This window comes from Poecilia formosa, unplaced genomic scaffold, assembly GCF_000485575.1.
Source record: "Poecilia formosa unplaced genomic scaffold, Poecilia_formosa-5.1.2 Scaffold352, whole genome shotgun sequence".
Classification (NCBI taxonomy): domain Eukaryota; kingdom Metazoa; phylum Chordata; class Actinopteri; order Cyprinodontiformes; family Poeciliidae; genus Poecilia; species Poecilia formosa.
Window position 1 is genome coordinate 395,867 of NW_006800291.1, and position 20,928 is coordinate 416,794.

Below are 20,928 nucleotides of genomic sequence, written 5' to 3' on the forward strand. Positions count from 1 at the left end.
GAACCTGACGGACCAGCCGCACGTGTGTGTGTGTGTGTGTGTAGGCATGTGCGTGTGTGCTTGCATGCGTTTGCCAATGGTGTATTTATAACCTTGTGCATGAACATGCATACAGCCAAGCACATTTAGTGAAATATACACATACTGCGAGGCATTTTGCAAGCAGATTGAAAAATATATATTCCTGTTATCAGTGCACACACACACACACACACAGTGACACACATAGAGAGATGATAATGGGCTTTGCTGGAATCCTCTATCCATCTTTACTTGCTGTTCCACTTGTCTGCAGCCGCTGATACTCTGAAGACAAATCCTGTCTTCCTGTTCATCTCTCTGTCAGTCACCTCTCCTAAAAGCTTTAAGGGAAAATGCAGACACACATTCTCTCTCACACACACACCTGCTTAATCCCAAACAAGGAGTTACATTTTGAGACTTTTAATGTATTTATGCATCTGGCTTCTCCTGAATAATACATTCCTATTTGTTGTTTTTCACAGCATCTACTTTCAGAGAGACAGGAGGGGATTGAAAATAATAAAAGTAGAGGAGTGCAGAGAATGGGAGGGTGTCTTTCCAGCCCCGCAGTTGGGAGGAGATTTTTATTTTTATTTTTATTTATTTCGGGTGGAACAAAAAACAACAAACTACAATCAATTTGTGACACAGAGGCATTCGTTTATCTCTAATTTTCAGATTTCTTCCAGCAGCTTGTGATTGGAAATATTCCCTTCATTGCTGCAGCTTACCTTCTCTTCCTCTGTCTTATTTATGTTCGATAGCGATAATGCCCCTGAGTAACGCCATACTTACACTGTGGCAGTTAAAGACAAATTCAGACGTCTCTCGCCTTCAGGGGGAGATTGATTTCCTTAAATCCTGCCAGTGCCGCTGTAAAAACGAGCGAGCAGATGTTAAACTTTCTGAATTTGTTTTGCCATTTTGTCTCAACCAGCTGCTGAGTTATTCGCCCACACAGCCCTCCCCTCCACTTGTGTGTGTGTGTGTGTGTGTGTGTGTGTGTGTGTGTGTGTGTGTGTGTGTGTGTGCGTGCGTGTGTATGTGTTATTCTGTGTCTCATCCGTAAGACAAAGCTGAGTAATTTCAGTGGTTATTGATCAAGGTCATCAGGGCGCCCTGTGCAGCTGGATGTTCACGTTAGCAGCCTAATGAGACGATGTTTACGCCACGGCTGGAATGTGGATGCAGTTAAATGAGTGGGAGGTTCAGATTTCTTTTGCTTCTTTTGTCCTGAAACATCAGGAATGAGGAGTGTTGAAGAATAAAAGATGGAAGATTGAAGACAGACTGTTTTGTTCTGTTGTCAGTTTCTTTTATTTCTGTTGCAATTCAGTGATAATTGCAGCGGCACATATGTTTTCTATGACTGATAAAATCATGATGATGTGTAAAACCTGCTTTTTTCTGAGTAAAGAAAAAAAAAAGTAATAAAAGTTTCTCCGACCGTCCATTTTCCTGCTGTTATTGGAAGTCGTGTGCAGAGATAAGACCTTGAAGGGAGAACTCAGATCCCGCCAACTTCAGCACTGTCCCCGTCCACCTGGGGGATTACAGACTTCTCCCCAGTCAGGTGGGATTTACAGTCCCTCTAGTGAGTTCAAGGGTCTGTGCCAGGCTAGCGTCTCAGTGGAGCTGTTTAGTAAACCTTCAAAGACAGGTGGAAATGAGGGCGTCACAATCAGATGCCCAAACAACCTCTGCTGATTTTTTATTTTTTTTCCGCTGAGGAGCAGCAGCTCCAACCGGAGCTGTTCGCTGGGAGTCGTCACTCTCCAGTTTCTCTCCAACATGGAGCCTGGATGCCCTGCAGAAGGAAGTTACTCATAATCCATATTTCATCACCATAAGTGCTGGAGTGTGGAAGCAACAGGAAACTGAGATTTGTGTTTCAGATCAGCTCTTTTTGTATTATGAAAAACGTTATTAATGCTCTCATTACTGCATATTAAATATGGCTTCAGGTTAATTGGTCCATTTGCCCACTCATACATTAGTTTTCTCTCCAGGATGTTGCAATGTTTTTTTCTGATTATTGAAGCTTAAAATTACTGACTTTGTGGTGCTTTTTAAAAATTTTATTTAAGGCATAACATGATTTTTTTTTAAAGTTGAAATTGCTTCACATAACCTTCCCAACAAAAGACAAGATTTTAACATAGTTAATATTTAAAGTGCAAAAATGTTCAAGTGTTTTCTTGAAATGGGATGCTTAATACAAATAGAGTGAGATTCTGAGGAATTGTCAAAGTGCAAAAGTCATTGAAGTCAAATATGAACAGTTTACACAGGATAAACAAATCATATGGAACAAAATCTTTTTGCAGTAAAAAAAGTTATTGTTTAATGTCATGAATACTTTCAGTTTTCAGGTTTATCTTTAAAGAGATGTGAAAAGGGAAGTTCAATTGGAAAGTGTCTGAGAGGATTGGTCAAAATTCAGCCGACTTGCAGTGATTGGTCAGAAAAGAAAAATATTAAAAACATTAAAGTGGATTGGTGGAAAAGGCGCAATAACTGGTAGAAATTGCAAGTCAGTGGCAAATTTGCAAATGACTAAATTTGCATTAATAATTGCAATGGCAACTTCCTGGAGGGACTTTAGCTTATACCCACATGTTTCCATTTCACACCATTTAACAGCCCATACACCTGATCACTGCATATTAGTTTGTTTCTCTTAGTAGTGAGGGACTCCTTCCACTCATAACTGAACATCGACAGCCGGTCCATCCATTCAGCGTTTATACCTGCTTTACTTTATTGTCAGCAGGAGGTTTTGAATCCTTTGTCAGCAGGTGAGAGGCAGGGTGAACTCTGGAAAGGTCACCAGCAAGTTAGGCTGTTTTCACACCTGACAGTCCAGTAAACCCTGTTTGATTGGAACCAAAACTGCAACATTTGTTACATTTCCAGCTGCTGCGGTTCTCTTTCACACTGCACTGAGTCAAATGATCCAAACCCTTTGAGCAACCTGTTCACCTCCCCACCTGAGGGGGCGCTGCACGAAGAACCACTGCAGGAAACAACACAAATACACTGATTCAACTTCCTTCTTTAAAAATATAAACAAAGCTTGAGTAGCACCAGATTTTAGCGATTGGAGGATTTCTCTTGTCTTTAGTAGAAGACCACAAGATATTTCTCCTGCTAGTGCTAGACACAAATTTACCCAGAATGCCCTGCACTACAGTCAGCTTCCTGCTTCTGAAGAAGTCTCTGGCATTCAAACTGCACCAGAGTTCATTTCAGCCAAAGAGAGAACTGGGTTTGTAGGCAGACCAGAGGTCGCTATTTTGGTCTGGATCAAAGTTTGTTCACATCTTCACAAACACATCTTCACTTTCTAGGCAAATGGACGGGTTCAGTTAAAGTGGACTAAATAAGGCTGGTGTGAATACACTCTTTGAGTGACTGATTAACATATAGCATGATTATTTTTCAGCAGTGGGATGAAAGCAGGGACAGAAAAAACATTTCCAAATATTCAAGTCCAAGTGGGATTCAAACCTGGAACCTTGTAGCCATGAAACAGCTGCACCACTGTCTGCTGCTCAACAGGATTGGGTAATGAAGCAGAAAGAAATCAAGAGTCCACTTATTGTTTGTGTGTCAGCAATGACAGTTACAAAAAATTAATTCATTAATTTCAGCTAATTCCCTTAATGCAGTGGCTTTAACTGACAGCTGGACAGAGCCGGCGCAGTGCGACCTTGAGGAGGAGCTGAACGTAAACAGTCGGCTCCAGTTCCCTTGCAGCCCCTCACTGGCCTCAGCTCATAAAAAAGGACCATAATAAAATTTGAGCAGCAGCTGGAGATGGATAACCTGTTACTGTGGGAAAGGCGATGATGTGTTTGGACACTTTGACACTTTTTATGTGGAGCGTCAGCAGCAGGAAAACATAAAGTGTTTAATTGTGTGGGTAACATCAATAGGAAGCGATGATAAACACCGGCTGCTAGATTAGCAGCATGTACAGAATGTCTGGGCAATTATAGTGTCAGGTAGCAATGGGAGAATTCTTCCTCTCAGAATGGATGCCTCCACTATGAAGATGGAACAAATGCATTAAATGGCAACTGTTAAAATGTGCAAATTAAAATTTATGTATCTGCTGGGCTTGCTGAAAAATATACAACAATCAGGAGAGGCATTGTTTTTCCCAAATGTCATGTGAAATCTGGATTTTAATCTAATCACACTGAATATGCAGTGGAGACCAGGGGCCTCATGTATAAAAGAGGGCACAGTTTTCACACTAAAAGTTGGCGTATGGACAAATTTAGAAAAGTGCAGCACACAAAAAAAAATCGGATGCATAAAGCCATGCTCACGCCTGTGGCCGCGCACCTTTCCTTTATAAATCCTAGTTTGCGGGAAATAGAGCGCAGCTGCTGGTCCGCCCTGTCGCCACCTATAAATACATGTGTAAATTAATATAAATATCCAGAAGTCTGCCACCAAGCAATAACCATGGCGACGTCCTTGTTTGTAGCAGTATGAATATTTGTAATAATAATAATTATATATTTTATTTAAAAGGTGTTTTCAGGACACATAAGGTCACCTCACAAAAATAAAAATAAGACATTTTAAAGAAAAAAATTAAATCCAAATAAAATACATAAATAAATAAAGAGATTGTGAAAATGCTTGTTTGAACAGCAGAGTGTTCAGCTGGGATTTAAAGACAGACAGCGTGTCAGAGAGTCTTTGAGTGGGAATGTGGACGTTTATTCTAAATAGAGAAATCATGTGCATAAATTGTACATTTACAAAATAAAGATGCTTTCTGTCCAGAGAGGCACTCGATGACTGCAGCTGGACCAGTACCGATACCACACGGCTCCTTCTTTAAGTTTTGCTCAGAGCTCCAGGATGATCAGTCTGGATTAATCTAAAGGCTAATAAACCATCATCATCAGAAGATAAATATGATCTCTGAACACACGCTCCCTCTGAATCCTTCCATTGGCGATGTTCTCCATCAGAGATAAAACACTCCACAATGCGGCACATTTTTGCACAGCATACATACGTGATTGTCTACACACCTTAATCCCCTTAAAAATAATAAAACCTGTTTGGAGTTAATCTGCTGATCCAACCCTGTTTTTTTGTTTGTTTTTTAAGTCGGAATGAAATTACCTCATAGTTGCATTTCATGCACTTCGGGACACAGACCAATGCGTTACATTTTTATGAGACAAAAACTGAGGAAAAGTACTATTTACATTCTAGTGAGGCTTTCACATCCTTTTATTTTTATTTTCTTTATTTTGTGTTCATGTTACCTTATTGTCTGGGGATAAATGCAGTTCAGTTTCATCATTTACTTTTAAGCAATAAAAAAATACAATCATGATAAAAACATCGGGTTTGATGTTTCTTGGTCTAAATAACTGAATGTAATCAGATTTCAGTGTATTTAGGTGAGTTTTGACACTTTGTAGATTGATGTTGTCCACAGAAAAAGTTTGTGTGGCTGCTCCACATTTTGACGGCAGTGAAAAAGTGTGAGTATATTTACACAAACTTTGACGCAAAGTTAATTTTTATACATGCCGACTTATGTGTAAAATATGGCGCCGCACATATTTTGTGCGCATGCCGCTTTATGCATGAGGCCCCAGATGTTTGCATACACTGAGCACCTGTCTTTTCTCACTGTCTGACATTACATCAGACTAAACATTTCTTGTTTCAGTTCAATTAGAATGGACAAAATAATTTCTATCTGCTAAAATAATGAGAGAGAGGACTTAAAAAAAGTCTTTAAATGAAAGGTTTACTGACATTAATATTGTTTTCCTTTAAACAGCTTGGGAAAGCCCAGCTGTTCCGTGTGGCTCTTGTACTGAAGGAGGTACTGGTGCACTTCACATGAGGAAAGAACATTATATGGAAATCTGAAGACATCAACTAGGATTTTAAAGCTTAAAGCCTGTGGAAGGAAACACATAACCTTTGACCCAAGAAAAAAGGAAGAGGAGGAATTTCTTCCAAAGTGAAGGTAAACTAGTAAAAAAATATTTATAAATATCCCGGCATTCAGCAAATTTACATAATGTTGGTAATAATGACATGAAGCAGGAATCATGTAGTGTTGAAACAACTTCTATATCATCAGATTTTTCTGACTTATAAACCAAATCTAATTAACTTATTTCCAAGATGATAAAACTATAAACACTGGGCTCTTTAGCTTAAATTACTGAAATGAGTTTTTTCTATCTAGTTTAAAGACCTATTGATTTTTCTCCCCCAACAATTGAAAAAGCAGACTTTCACACATAAGGTCTGCCTTTGGTTAATTCTGCTTTCCAGGAAAGGAAGGGAATCAATCAACATTATTTTCTCCCACTATTTACTCTGAATAAATGTCAGTTCATTCTGCTCTGTCTACAGTTTCTCCTTTTCTGTCTCCTAGAGGCTTATCAGAATAGCTCAGATTAAATTGCTGTCATGTTAAATAGTGCCATATATCGGTCGGCACAAATGGCCATGGTTATTTCAGCTGTTGATCTGATTAAGTGTATTTGTATTCATGAATCGTGTGTTGAGAGAGAGAGAGAGAGAGAGAGAGAGAGAGAGAGAGAGAGAGAGAGAGAGAGAAACATCTCAGCACTTCTCTGAGATGTTTGTGTAGAAGTCTACCAATTTAAAGATGCCAAATAGGTTTTATTTTTAAATACAAGTTACCCTCATATTACTTCCTAAAACCAATTCTAGAAATTTAGGTCAGTAAACTTAAACATTCAAACAGTGTTGGGAAGAATAGTCCTTTCCAAGATAGTCCCTTCCTCTTTTTAAGCTCTTGATCTGTTTTTTTCAAGTTTACGTCCTCAAATCTGCCAACAAAATGTCTGGAACTGCTGTTTATACTGCTGCTTCAGACACAAGACACTGCTGTTCCCCTTCTAATCAGTAGGTGTCTCTAGTGAGAAAATATGCCTTGACATTGCATTAGTCTTGAGCACGATGGGCCTTTTGCAAGTCTGTGAAAACTTGAGATCCTCTCAGAAACAGAAGTGTCTATTTTAACAGTTCAGACACCAAAAATACTTAAATATGCATTAATCCTGACAGTTGAAACTGTCTTAGAGTTATGTCAGAAGCTAATATCTGCAGCCTTCTTTCTCCTCTTACAGCCAATCAGCAACAAGGAAAAAATCAGCACTTCTCGGTTGGCTGTTTTGGAAATGCCAGCCAATAGCGTATCAAATAGTTTACTAGATATGTCAACTCCTAATATTTTTTTATTTTTATATTTTAGATATACATTACAAAAAATGGCAAATAGGCAGATTTTCACAAATAACTTGTAGTTAAAAATCTGCGAATAGGTGAACCCAGGAAGACTGAACCTCACTGTAATGGACTTTAACACTACAGCGTCTGCAAATAAATGAAGAAAATGTGTAGTTTTAGTTGTTAAGAGTTATTGAACAAAAAAGTACAAGAATCTGAATGAGAACCAAAGACCAGAATCAGTTTTTGTGATTTTCAGCTGCGCCTGCATCAGCGGTTACTTCAACCTTCACAGAGAAATTTACCACCATCATCAAGGATAAAGACTGAGTATTGATCCTTATCAGGACCTGAGCCGATCAGAGTCTGGATATTTTCTCTCAAGTGCTTGTGTTTTTGATCGGAGCCAAACACCAACTGGAACCCACTTTGTAGTTCTTCTGAACACCATGTTGGGCCCAGCAGCCATCACTCAGTAGCAAGCGTTTTGAAGGCAAAGGCCAAGCATGATTGGCCTTGGCTGCACACCAGCAGCAGCTGCTGTTAATCAGGACACAATAAGAGAGAATGTGTGTTTCAGGGACCGCTCTCAGCTCACGGCCCTCTGAGGACAACATTTTTTTAGGATGTTGTATCTTTTTATTTTGCATGTTTAATTTTTTTCACCTTTTAAACTATTATGCATGCAGAAGTCATTAATTCACCTGCAAACCAAATCCAATCAGTTACATGCCATTACTTTTGCACAATTCTAAAAAATAAATGAAGGCGTTGTCTGCTAATTGGGATTGATGTATTAAATAGATGAAAATTGAAGCAGTTAACAGTGTACTGCATCTGCTTTTAAGAGCCCTTTGTCTTCAAGTCTGGCTATAAACAGTGACAGTTTTCCATTAGTTAGTATCATTATTCCCCCCACAGTCGGAGACCTGGAGGTTAAACAAAATGTCCATCAGCCAGCATTTGTCTCCTCCCTCTGCCTCTCTGTTGGGATTATTGACATGGACTGGAGGTCTGAAATAATACCAGTCACACTTTGACTTTCTGTGTTTTGGTGAAATTTTTCCCGTTTCAGAAAAAAAAAAAAAAAAAAAAGGTCTGAAATAATACCAGTCACACTTTGACTTTCTGTGTTTTGGTGAAATTTTTCCCGTTTCAGAAAAAAAAACAAAAAAACCTTTGCCAGGCTGGATGTGTTAAAGCGTCGCACTGGAGTCTCATTCTGATCATTTCTGCCTGAAAAATTAAACTTAATGAGACTTCTGACATTTTTGATTGCAAATCGTTTATGTAAATTATTGGAGGAATTTTATGTGGAGATATTGTGTGTCTGGCTTTGTTTATTTTGGTTTCATTAAAGTGAGATTTATGCTCCCAATTATTACACACAGGGTAAGATTAAATACATAACCCAGGTCTCTGGGATATGTCTGTTAAGTGATTTGTTTTTATTGTGTTTTTTTTATTTTATTTAATGTACTCAAGCACATTTACTGAGGCCTAATTTGTAAGTTTGTGTTGTTTTTGTGTGACTGTTCATCTCCACACCATGTGGATGTCTGCCTGTTTGTGATAAATGCCACTTTTGGAGGATTTAATCTCGCTCCGTCTTCATTCTGTCACTCAGGAGAATAAATGGGCGCTGTGTAGTCATTTCAGCACCACACCTGTGCTTTACTACGTCTTCCAAGCGTGAGACATCTGCCACTGGAAAAATGGCAGCCATGGTGGAGAAACCCTCAGTGTGGCACCATTACAGCATCCTCAGTTTTTAATCACACTTCTCTGTGGATGATATTTCCAGAGATTCAAGGCCTGCCTCCTCTGCCCTCATGGCGCCTGCTCTCTGCTGTGCTCTCTGCTTCAGCAGCGGAGGGCTTTTTGTGGTTCATTTTCCATTCTGAAGGTTAATGCAGCAAAGTGTATGAAAGAGAGCAACAGCTGCAGGTCAGTGGAGCTCTTTGAAGAACAACATCAAACACAAAGGAGCATCTTCCAGCCATTGGCATCACAGCAGAAAAAGATGTTCAGACTGAACGTGTCCGTGCGTGTGTGTGTGGCTGGAGAGGTGTGTATAATTGCTAATCCTTTGGCCATCCCTCAGTCCCATCCACATGCTGCTCCATGCTTTGGTTGAACATCTAGCAGAAGATTCTCTCATCCATATTTAGTTGTTGGGTTTGAGTTCTCATTGATCTTGTCTGTTTATTTTCTGACCGTGCCATGTTGTGTTTTTTCTTGCTCCTGTTTTGACCCTTTCCCTTATCTCACTTCAGCACACTTCTGTCTCACTATCTCCATCCCTCCTGATCATCCAACCCTGAACATTTTCTACAAACTTCGCAGCTTTGCTGGTCATGTTTCTCTTAATTTAAAATATGATTTTCTTGTGGTCCATATTTTTTGATGCATACCATTTGTTCTGTTTGGATTTCAATAAAAAGCAGAAATGTTGTTAATAGGCCTGTCACGATAACAAATTTTGCTGAGCGATTAATTGTCTAAAAAATTATTGCGATAAACTATTTCCTGCCATAGATAGATACACTTTATTTTCAAAAGAACACATAACACTGGAACTGATAAACTAAATAAACAAAACAAGCAAAAATAAAATGGATTCTCAGTCTCCATTAACAAAAAACGTACTTGAATAAAATCTAAACATAAAGCCAAAGTGGAAACAAATACTGCATTCAACCAAAAGAGTGCAGATTATGAAGTCTGTATACTATATTGGCCTTAAGTAATCACTAGATTTAAATAGAGAAGATGGGCACATCCGGCTTCCTAATGCAGTAGTTCACACTGCACGACTTTTCCCCTTGCGACAATCTTAGATCGTTGGCCGATCTAAGATTGTCGCTGGTGATTTCGTAACCGATTGTTTTTGGCTTTTTTCCTGTAAAAAGAAGAGGCGACGTTACACTGTGTGTGAGAGAGCAGTCACATTCAAACAGACTTGTGCTGTTATTAAATAAAGACAATGTAATCATGCAGTTGGTGTAATCATCCTGCTGTGTTCCAGTTTCTTCTGAAGTCGGAACGTGAAGCTTTGACAGGTTACAGCATTCCAGTTAAGAAGATAAGATTTCAACATGGCGACCCCCTCAGACATCATCAATACCTCTAACAAGCATTACACCACAAATGTCACTTTTAATGAAAGTAGCAGGCACTACATGTAGCATTGATTTTAGCTGCATTCTTACATGTCTTATACAAATTAACATGTTTTCACCACTTATTACTATCGTTGATGCGAGGAGTGGCCATATTGAAACGCAAAGTTGGCCTTACAAGACGTAGCTGGGGGTAGTCTGTGTTGCTTCCACTTTCCCAGAGGGAATCCCAACTTTGAAGGATGTTCCAGTTGATTTTTCCCACTGGGAAGTCAAAATTTCCCAGTTCTGACTACAACCTGAACACAGCATCTGTCCTTTGCACCTACTCTGGTTTAGTGTGGATTCCCTAGAGAATAGAAACACTGAGATTTCAGAAAGACAGTCATCGTTTCCAGATGCAGCATTACTGATGGACATTAAATCCAAACAGCTAGCTGTAAAAAGCTTAGCGTTCCTGTTTTCTGCTCAGATTGTCTGTGTGAAGAAGGGCCTGGATGAACAGCAGACGTCTCAGTGGAAAATATAGTTTCCTTCTGGAAGATTCTTTCACCTCTTCTGCATTTCCTAACTTTTGTAAACACTTCAGTGTTACTAAAAACTGTTGACCAGGAAAATCTGATTTTTAATATTTCTGATAGGCAAGTCAACAGTTGAGCTTAAATTTAATTGGGATTTTGATGATTTATTTGATCTGTCCTTCTTAAGGTCTGAATAATTAAATAGTGAACAACTTTAGTGAATTTAAGAAACAAAATTAGATTCAAATTTTTAGTTTACTTTATTTATACCAAAACCAGTTTTTATATGTCTTTTAAAGGTATTGGTGAGTCTTGTTCTTGTCTAAAGATTAATGATTCAGTACGGATGTTTACCAATACATTAAACTTTTAAGTCTCATTTTTTTGAGTTCATATTTTTCTGCATAACCTGGTCACAGATTTCACATCTACATTTCTGGATGTGTCCCACACCAACGTTTTCTGTCTCTTTTACTTGTGATTTTCCACAGTTTCTTCTCCTGCTGGTGAAAAATGGTGGAGTTTCTTGATTAGAACACACACTGCTGAGTCCCCCCACATCGCATCATTGCTTTTGATTAGCTTCTTCAACCCCCTGCTCCCTCCTTTATCACTATCAACACAACAGGGAGTGCAGCACACACACACGTTTGCATGGCTATCTTTTTGGGGACCTTCCACTGACTTCCATTAATTTCTACAGCCTAAACTTTACCCTTATTCTAACCCTAATCAAAACTCAATTCACGCCTTAGTCCAGAATCTAACCCCTGACCCAAAAACAGCGATTCCCCTTGAAGGGATCAGGCTTTGGTCCCCACAAGGAGCAGTGGATCCCTACAATGTAGTATGTATCAGGAAAATGGTCTCCACAAGGTATTCCAGACAAATGCACGCACACACACACAGATTTTGGCTGCTGCTGGTGCTGAGGTGGCAGGGCATCACGTAAAGTCAGCACGGGGCTGACAGCTCCCTGTCCCTAATGAAGCATTAATAAACTGCTGCACCAAACAGTGGATCAGAGAGCAGTAAAGCTCCCCACCTGCCTGCCTGTCTGCCAGAGGGAGAGATTTTCAGAGAGAGGATAACTGTAATTCTCATCCCTCCAAACCACTCTTCCCAACTTTTCAGTATCAAGCAGAAGGTTTTCTCTCATTTGCATGCCTCTGATGTCAAATGCAAACTCAAATATTACGCAGTTTTGGGTATTCCAGGTAAATTACAATATTGCACTAATCAACGTTTCAGAAAGCTGCACGGCCAACTTGTTTTTTTAAAGAGCCTCCATTTTGATGACAACAGTCCAAAGTAACTTCCAGTCGCTTTTAATTATTTTCTGTTTAATAAAGACTGCTCATTCTCTGTGGTTCTATAAAAATAAGCAAATGATTCATTGAGACTTACATTTTTAATAAATCAGTATTATTTAACATTTTTTAATCTTAGCATTGGTTAATTGTCAGCTTGTTCCTTTTCAAAAAGAAATATAACTTCTTTTTTTTTTGCAACATTTTACCTGATCAGAACAGATGAAAAGTTTATAACTTTTTGCGTCCACAGTAAACCAAAGGGCTTGGTGGGCTTTGTCGTACTTCTTGTTTTTTTTCTGCCAGCTACAGTAACTCATTCTATTTTGCTCTGTTTTTCTTTTCCGTTTCTCAAACACCAGCCAATAGTGTAAAAAGTAGCATTGTGTCTTAGTGGTATTTTCCATCAAATATTCTAGATGTATAAAAAAATCCACAAAAAGGCAGATTTTTTTGCAAATAACTTGGATAAAAGTTTCTCAGAAATCCAGAACCTTGAATATGTGGGGATCAATTGTATTACACTGGTAAACATGGGAGCTGCAGCAGTAGTTACCTGAACTTCATGTCATGTTTCCTTTAGGGTAAATCACAATAATATTCTATGTAAATATCAATATTTCTTTGTAGCTCTGAAGGAGTGGCATTGACAGTGCTTACCCTCTAAATACCAGCTGTTTTCATCCAGACACTCTAATTTCAGACTTTTTCTTTTATTATTAATGATAAATTCAATTCAAAAGCTGTGAAACATGCAAATTTAGCATGAGCTCTTTATCTCCTTACGGCCACTTGGCATTGATTTCCTTTATAATTTTAAAGTATTCTCTTAAGTCTGGAAGCGCACCATGAATAGTAAACAGATCTTATTGGTTTCTTAATGGTTCTTCCGCTGCCTCTACAGCAACACTACATCACTGACTGATTTCTGTCCCAATTTAAACACCACTTTAATTAACATTAGGATGTGTCTGTGTTCACATTTGCGATGGTGATACGGTACCTCATGCTCATCCATAATTAGGCACCAGGTACTTCAGGCCCAGCATGTTCCTCACAACGGTGGACAATATAAGAAACCTGCTGACTATAGATATTCTCTGGAAGTCTGCCCATTTAAATCTGAGCCACTTGTGATTAGTAGTAGAGCATGTGCTCAGTGAAAAGACAGATGAATATGCAATAATGACAGAAATCTCAAAGTGCTTTTAGAAGTAGCTGAATCGTTGAAAATGAAAAGAACTCAGTTTATTCTTTCAATTTTTCTGTAGCTATCTCAGGACACTCTAAATAATCTGACCAGAATCACACATAATAGACCAAATTTCTCAGCTTTCGAAGACACTTATTTAATTCAATGTGCCAAGAGTAGCTGCTGTGAATTTGTTGGAAAGAAAAGAAGTGGGTTGAGGAATTAGATGATGGGGCGAGATGACACTGCAGCCTGCTCTTCAGAGGTACGGCGCATCTCACAAGGTTTGAATGTCATCACAGTTGGTTTATCTCACTAAAGTATACAAACGCTATTTTTCCTCTCGTTTTGATAATTACGGCTTAAGACTACAATTCAATTTCTGAGCCATTATGAATAGAACATGAAAACAGATTTATGTGAGCCTTCTTTATAGTATATCTCCTGCGTCAGAGTGTTCAATATACAGTCACAACACTTGGTTAGGCCTCCTTGTACATGCAGAGCTGCATCAGTAACATGGAGGCCATCTGGTTCTGCTCAGATGTTAGTGAAGCTCAGGTTGCTCTGATAGGTTTGGGTGTCTGTGTCTCATGTTAACAGTAGATTCTTAGTGGAGTTTGGGTCAGCTGAGTTGGTCATTAAAGATTCATGAACTCAGCATCTCCACAAAATTCATCAGTGGAAGGAAGTTGCTCTGGTAAACGGCAGTGCTTACTTTGGACTTAATAAAACACAGTAGACCAACATGGCTCCTAGAATTATCATTGAGATCCAATGTTGAAACTTCACATTGGATCTGAAGCGCCTCTGCTTGTGTCTTTTTCCACTCTCCCTTCAGACCCTTTCATTCCAAAAGAAAATTGATCTTTTGACCTTTTAGCAACCATCCATTCCTTTTCCTGTTCAGTACAGATAAGATGCGTCTTGATGTCTTTGCAGGGCTGCAGCTCCTGAAACACTGAGCTGAGTCCCAGTCAATACCCCTTGAGTCTCTTCCAAACTCTTAATGAGATTCACACACTGCTGTGAAAACACACACTAATGTGTTGTTGCAATGAATACATCTAGAAATCAGTGTTTGGCCATTAGAAACTTGGAAAGGAATGAATATTTTCTGTGAACCCCCCCCCCCCCTGCAGCAGTGTTTTATGGTACTAACCGTTTTCTTTATCCTCAGAAATGTACAAATTACTGTTTCTCCAGTTAATTTATTTACTGTATCTGCACACCAAATCAACAGTTTGATTTATATTTTTCTGATTTGTTTCTGTCATAGTGTTGCTGTTTATCACTGTTAGATACATGGGTACTCTTTACAGTGTGTTGCATATTTTTTGCTTTTTAAATCCACTCAACTTTTCATGAAAATAACATTTTGTTAAAAATAAAGGAAAAGAAAAACCTGTGTGGCTACCCTCTCCACAGGGCAACTGGTCAAGTTGTCATGATTCTGTTGGTCATAACATTGCTTTGACTTATTTTTCACTTTTTGAATAGAAATTCTTAAATAAATTAACGTTTTAGTTATTTGAATTGATTGAGATCCACCTGTATATGTTTAAATGTACCGTAGTAAATCATAATTGAATGCCAACATAAATAGATATATGAAAAGTCTTTGATGAAAATCTGAGACCGCTGGGTGTTTGAAGCTTCCGCTCCTTGCCGCAGACATCTCAGCTTCCTGTTTGTGCAGAAATGTTGCTTCTACAGTGTCACTTTGAATCTTTATCTCTCTGTCTTTATTCTTATCTTTTTCCCTTCATTATCCCTGCCCGTCTGGGATAATGAAGTCGCCTTTGCTTCACTCCTGCAAAGGCGACTGATTTAATTGGCAGCGAGGCTCATTCTAATTTTACGAAGGCAGCTCTGCAGAGCTTTTTCTCCTCCTGCTTTCTCTTCTCCTTTTTGCCACCTTTCACATGATAATAATAGAAAAATACACTCAGAAGTTTGCTGCAGTGAGCATGCTTTTTCTTTCTTTTTTTTTTCATTTGTGCTTGTTACACCTATCACATTCGCCGAAGCAATTTGTCTGCTTGTCTGGGTCTGAGAAGGGCAGCTTATCTGCACTAACGCCCCATCGAGGCTACGCTTCATATCCAAATTGGCCTCTGTTAGCATTCAAATAAAGAGAGCCCCCGCCTCCCTTCCCAGGTTTGCTCTGTTCGTGTGCTTCGTTCTTTTGCTCCCACCATCCTCTGCTTGTGAAGCTGCTGCTCCACTCAGAGGCAGAGGAAGCAGGGAGTGTAGGAAAGCCCAGATTAGTATTCAGGAAGATCAAAAAGTGCAAAGATGTCTCTTACTACCACAAAATAAACACGGGTTTCTCTTCTGCTTCCTGTTCACTCATACCAGCAGCTGGCCAAACCAAAACAACCCACAACCTACCAGAACTGGAGAATTATGAAGTGGAAGGAAAAATATGTTCCACTTTTTCAGCCATCCATTTTCTATACATCCTTGTCCCTTAGTGGGCTCGGGAGGGTTGCTGGTGCCTATCTCCAGCTAATGTTCCGGGTGAGAGGCGGGGTCACCCTGGACAGGTTGCCAACTGTTGCAGGGCAACACAGAGAAAGACAGGACACACAACCATGCGCACACACACTCACCTTGGGACAATTTAGAGAAACCAATTAACCTGACAGTCATGTTTTTGGACTGTGGGAGGAAGCTGGAGTACCGGTAGAGAACCCACCATCCTCGGGGAGAACATGCAAACTCCATGCAGAAAGACCCCGGGCTGGGAATCAAACCCAGAACCTTCTTGCTGCAGGGCAACAGTGCTACCTACTGTGCCACTGTGCAGCCTCTGTTTTTTCATCTTAAGTTAAAATTGGAAAAGTGTGGTGTGTTTGCTTTCAGCTTCCCTGACTTAGTAGACCCACCTTTTATTTCATTTTCAACTAAAAGCCTTTAGAGCTTTGTCTCTTCCAGCTTTTTTTTCTTATAGTACATTATAAGGTACTATAAGTTAGCTTATAGTACCTTAAATTCATAATATTTAAAATCTTGCCTCAGAATTTGAGAGACGGAGAGACTGGAGGAAGATAAGATTCTTCAAGGATCTTCCATCAGTCTGTTGGTGAGAGCCATCAGAACCAGGAAGAGGCTCAACAACCTGACAAAGAAGGTTGATTCTGGTTCTGGTTCTGGTTCTGTTCTGGGAATGGCAGTGGAACTTCTGGAGATGATGATGCCAAGACGGACTTTACATAAAATGGAGAAAATGATGGACAACCCTGACAATCCTCTTAACCTCTGACCTGATGATGTGGCCAGTCATTCTTCAATGTGGATTAGAACAATCCTGCAAAGACCAGACAGACAAAATTCCTTTACAGTGCCATTAAAGGCTTCTGGCATCTTATTGCAAATGCCTGGTTTCATTTGTTTGCTTGGGTTCTTTGGTTAATGTTGAAATTGGCTTAATGTTCTGAAACACTGCAGTATGAGAAACATACAAAACAAAAAAGAAATCAAGAAGGAGCCAAACACTTTTTCACACTACTAAATCATTTTTCATCCACTTGACATTAAATGCATCAGGATGTTTCAGTCTGTCAGACAAAATCCCAGCCACACATTCAAGCTAACTGTGCCTGAGCCTAGATCATTCAGTGTGTACTGGATGTGCTTTGTGTGTTGCTGCTCCAACAGGGTTGTTACCTCAATGCCGTATCCTGCAGGTCATCAGCATCTCATTGTTCACATGATAAGACACAAAGCATCACAATGGCCATCTAGTCAGCGCAGGAAAGCCACAAAGCTGTCATCAGCAGCTTACAATACCTGATGATTTTCAGTAATTACTTTTGATTTCACTAAACCATTTTCCACCAGTCTCCTTTTGGTCTGGGCTGCAGTTTAGCACTTTATTTTGAAGATACTTATAAAATTAGGTCTAGAAGCAGTTTCAAAGTTCCTCGAAGCAAAGGAGGAGGTGTTCATTAGCGACTCTGAGGCAACAGACCTCAAAAGAACTTGACAGCAGAATGAGAAAAAGAGGGGAAGAGAGAATGTGTCACAAAGATGAGGGAAGCAAGGTGGGGCAATCCTTTGATCAATAGTACTCCTTATAGCAATCCCGTCTCCGTTCCCATCCTTAATATGCATATCTCTGCATGCGCTCCTCTCTGTTATTAACAAGGCAGTGCTGCTCCATCGTTGGAACGGGTATTGAATTTTTTAAAAGAGACATTTTCCCCTTGTCTTTGCTCACAAATGATGACAGGTGGAGGGAAAAAGAAGCACAAAGCAATATGCAAGTCAGCCTATACACCTTGGCCACACCTTTAAATTAAATTCATCGATGCTGGACGTAACAAAAGAGGGTTGATAATATCAGACATGGGTAAATATTTATTACAAGGAAAGAAAAGGAGCCAAGCTTAGGAAATGAGGGCTTCCAACGCTCGGCTTCGCTCCCATTGGAGAGCACGCTTGTGTCCGTGACAGTCAGAAATATGGATTATGCTGAGAAATGACAATGATTGTAATCTCATGGATGTCTTTTGTCAAACACACAAAGCTCCTGGAAACCCCCTGTACTCCCCAATGCTGGTGGCGAATGCAGGCAAAATAAAAAAGTTCACCTTCTCCATTGATTAGAATGAGCCACTCAGCGACAAGTGGCCCGTTGTTTAATTGGGGTGGAAACTGTCCTCGGGGTATGCATGTGGGGGGGTTACATATCTCTGCGTCCTTTTCTCTTCTTTCTTTTGGACTAATTTGTGAAAAGGTAAATATTCAAAGGGTTGCTGTGCAGCTGGGCCGATTAAAGCTGCTCAAGCATAGCATTGCAGAATGTGGGGTCCAAATGCAAAGCTTGTAATTCAATTCACGCCGCTCGCTGAAACGAGCGGTACGAGTCGACAACTGCGGTGCCGCATCCTTACCCAAGGGGTGTCAAGTAGTTCTTCAAACAACCGTGGTGGGCTTCTAAAAATGCGCCAGCAGCCACATGGATAAGATGGCCTGTCATTCATAATGCACTCCAGTGTATGGAGAGCATTCAGCGCTCTTCTGCTGCTGTTCGACAGATGTACTCTTCAATGTAGAAAAAAAAGAAAAGGAAAGAGAAAATGCTTTTGGCTAAATAAGCCTTTCATGTGTGTCCGCCTGCAGCTCTGAAGAACCCCTGCGCCGAGGTGACCTGCAGCTACGGCAGCACCTGCGTCCAATCATCGGACGGCCTGTCAGCTAAATGCATGTGCCCCCTCAGCTGCGATGACAAGCCCAATCAGATGGTGTGCGGCAGCGACGGGAAGGACTACCGTAACGAGTGTGAGCTCCACCAGCAAGCCTGCAAGAACCAGAAGAACATCCGGGTCCAATTCCACGGACCCTGCGGTGAGTCCTGTCCTCTGCTTCCTTTTCTCTTGGTATCATGTTTCCTATTGGTTGGTCAAAGTTAAAGATAATAAAAAAATGTGGCTACAATACCAGCCAGCCAGCTCTGTAGTGACTTTTGCATTTCACAACCTATTTTTGGGTATTCATACATATTTACCTTTGCGGCCAAGGTAAATATGTATGTACCAAAACAAACAATGCTTGATTTGGTAGCCATACTAAACCTGGCCTTTTCTGATGTTCATCCATTTGTTTCATAGAATCTAAATCCATAATGCATGAGATTTCTGTTAATGTAATTCAGATTACAGTTGCATATCTTTCTATTTGAGGAGATGAAACCATAAAAAAGGCATTTCTGCTTTATGATATACTCAAAACAGAAACAACAAGTTTCTCCTACTTTTTCCTATTTTCTTTGTTTACTCCCACCGCCTCTGTTGTTGTTTTCCCTCCTCGTAGTGCAGTTACGTCTGGCACACCTCAGCTAATTCTCATTTTTCTTTCAGATTGCTTTGCTTCACGCAGGCCTTCCTGTGGTGTGAATTGTTGTTTTCTCTAAGTAGGTCTTCAGAGCCGTTGTTATTGTCTGCTTCTTTTGCTCTTCCTTGTTATCATCTGGCAAGTGGTTGTTTACGCTTGACGCACTCAACTTTTACTTCCTTGGCAAAGCCAGATGGAGTGAAAGAACAACAGAAAGTAACTCTGTCTCACAGCAGCAGGAGCTGAAGCCGGGTGCTGGGTTGCCGAGAGATGGATGCGTAGATCCGCTGGCAGAAGGTTGGTCGTATAAATCGGGAGCGAGTCGCCCGTGTTTCCCTCAGAAGGGCCAAGGCTCAGGGGAGCAGATGGCCCTGATGCTTCTCTAAATCTCCCTGCAGCCATTTCATCTAAAACCTCAGGCCAAACCCGTTTGATTTATCCACGCTGCTAGTTTTTGCGGCAACAAGCTATTCTTTTTGTAATTACCCTACTTGCTCAGCTAGAGAAAAGCATGGGTTCTGGAAGCAGCCCTTCTCAGTTAATGGGAGGTAATGGTCTTTCTCTCACATAATGGTCTGGCTGGCGGCTTAGGCACTGTGTCATGCAGAGACACTGCGTGAATTACAATAAAACCCTTGTTTACTCAGTTGCAAGTCTCTGCGAGCCTCTGCATTGTGCTGCTAGAAATCAATCCGAGTCCTGGCTGGTGGTCACCCTGCCTTTTTAACCAAACCAATCTGTCCTTCTCTTAAAATGCCCCGGCATTGTCATTCCTCGAGCCGCTGCCAAAGGTCTTTGGAAACCATTCCCTCTTATTTTTCTGCTACTCATTCTCTTTCTTCCTTTCCCGATGATCGGCTGTTTCAACCTTGGCATGTGTTGAATGACTCGCCCAGACTTGGCAGTGATTCAATGAGTTGCAGTTCCACATAAATCCTTTTGTCTTGCTTTATCCTGGAAGCATGGACAACAGGATAAAGCCAGAGTTTCCACGAGATAGAACCGTTGTCCTGCACATCTTCAGGCCCATTTCATTATGATCCGTGTACTAATAAGGCAGAGGGAGGCCAGAGCGGGTTTCTCTGGAGGAAGGCATCTCATCAAGGCGATGGTCTCTTCATCTATTTGCTTGTCTTCTCTTCACATCCAAGGTCCTGGCCTGTCCTGCTCTCCTCCCCAGGGTCAGTGATATTATCTCTGAAGCACCACTGCTTTGTTTCCAACTTCCAACCCAACAAACATAAAACACAGAAATGTTTCTAACAGGACATTAAGCATTACAGTGATCCCTCGTTTTTCGCAGGGGTTGCATTCCAAAAATAACCCGCAATAAGTGAAACTCAAACAATTAATAACATTGCATTATTTTTATCTAATTCTGAGATGGTGCTAATGTTTAGAAAACATTATTGATGTTCTTATTGTGTTTTCACAAACAGAACCAAGGTGGGACAAATCTCAGTGTGTTTTAAAGTATCGCAGTTCAGTGTAGTTTTATTGCACAGATCAATTAGCCAGCTGATAAATCAGCACTAATTTCCTTCACGTTGGGTGATCAGTGATCAGCTGATACTTACACATGGAGCCAATCTGATCTACTGATCTTATCTACCTGAGCAAAGGTCTAAACATCAGGCTTGTGTCCTCTTCTGCTCTGGTTTGAC

At 40.3% G+C, this 20,928-nt stretch overlaps 1 protein-coding gene across 13 annotated transcripts in view; it reads left to right on the plus strand.

Annotated features, from left to right (window-relative positions):
* Window positions 1–20,928, plus strand: part of agrn (agrin) — a 593,620-nt gene that overhangs the window by 395,033 nt on the left and 177,659 nt on the right. For all 13 annotated transcript variants that reach the window (XM_016661973.1, XM_016661976.1, XM_016661975.1 and 10 more), the window contains one exon: window positions 18,554–18,778. In XM_016661973.1, the coding sequence (XP_016517459.1) occupies window positions 18,554–18,778 (225 nt within the window). The remainder of the gene's footprint in view (window positions 1–18,553; window positions 18,779–20,928) is intronic.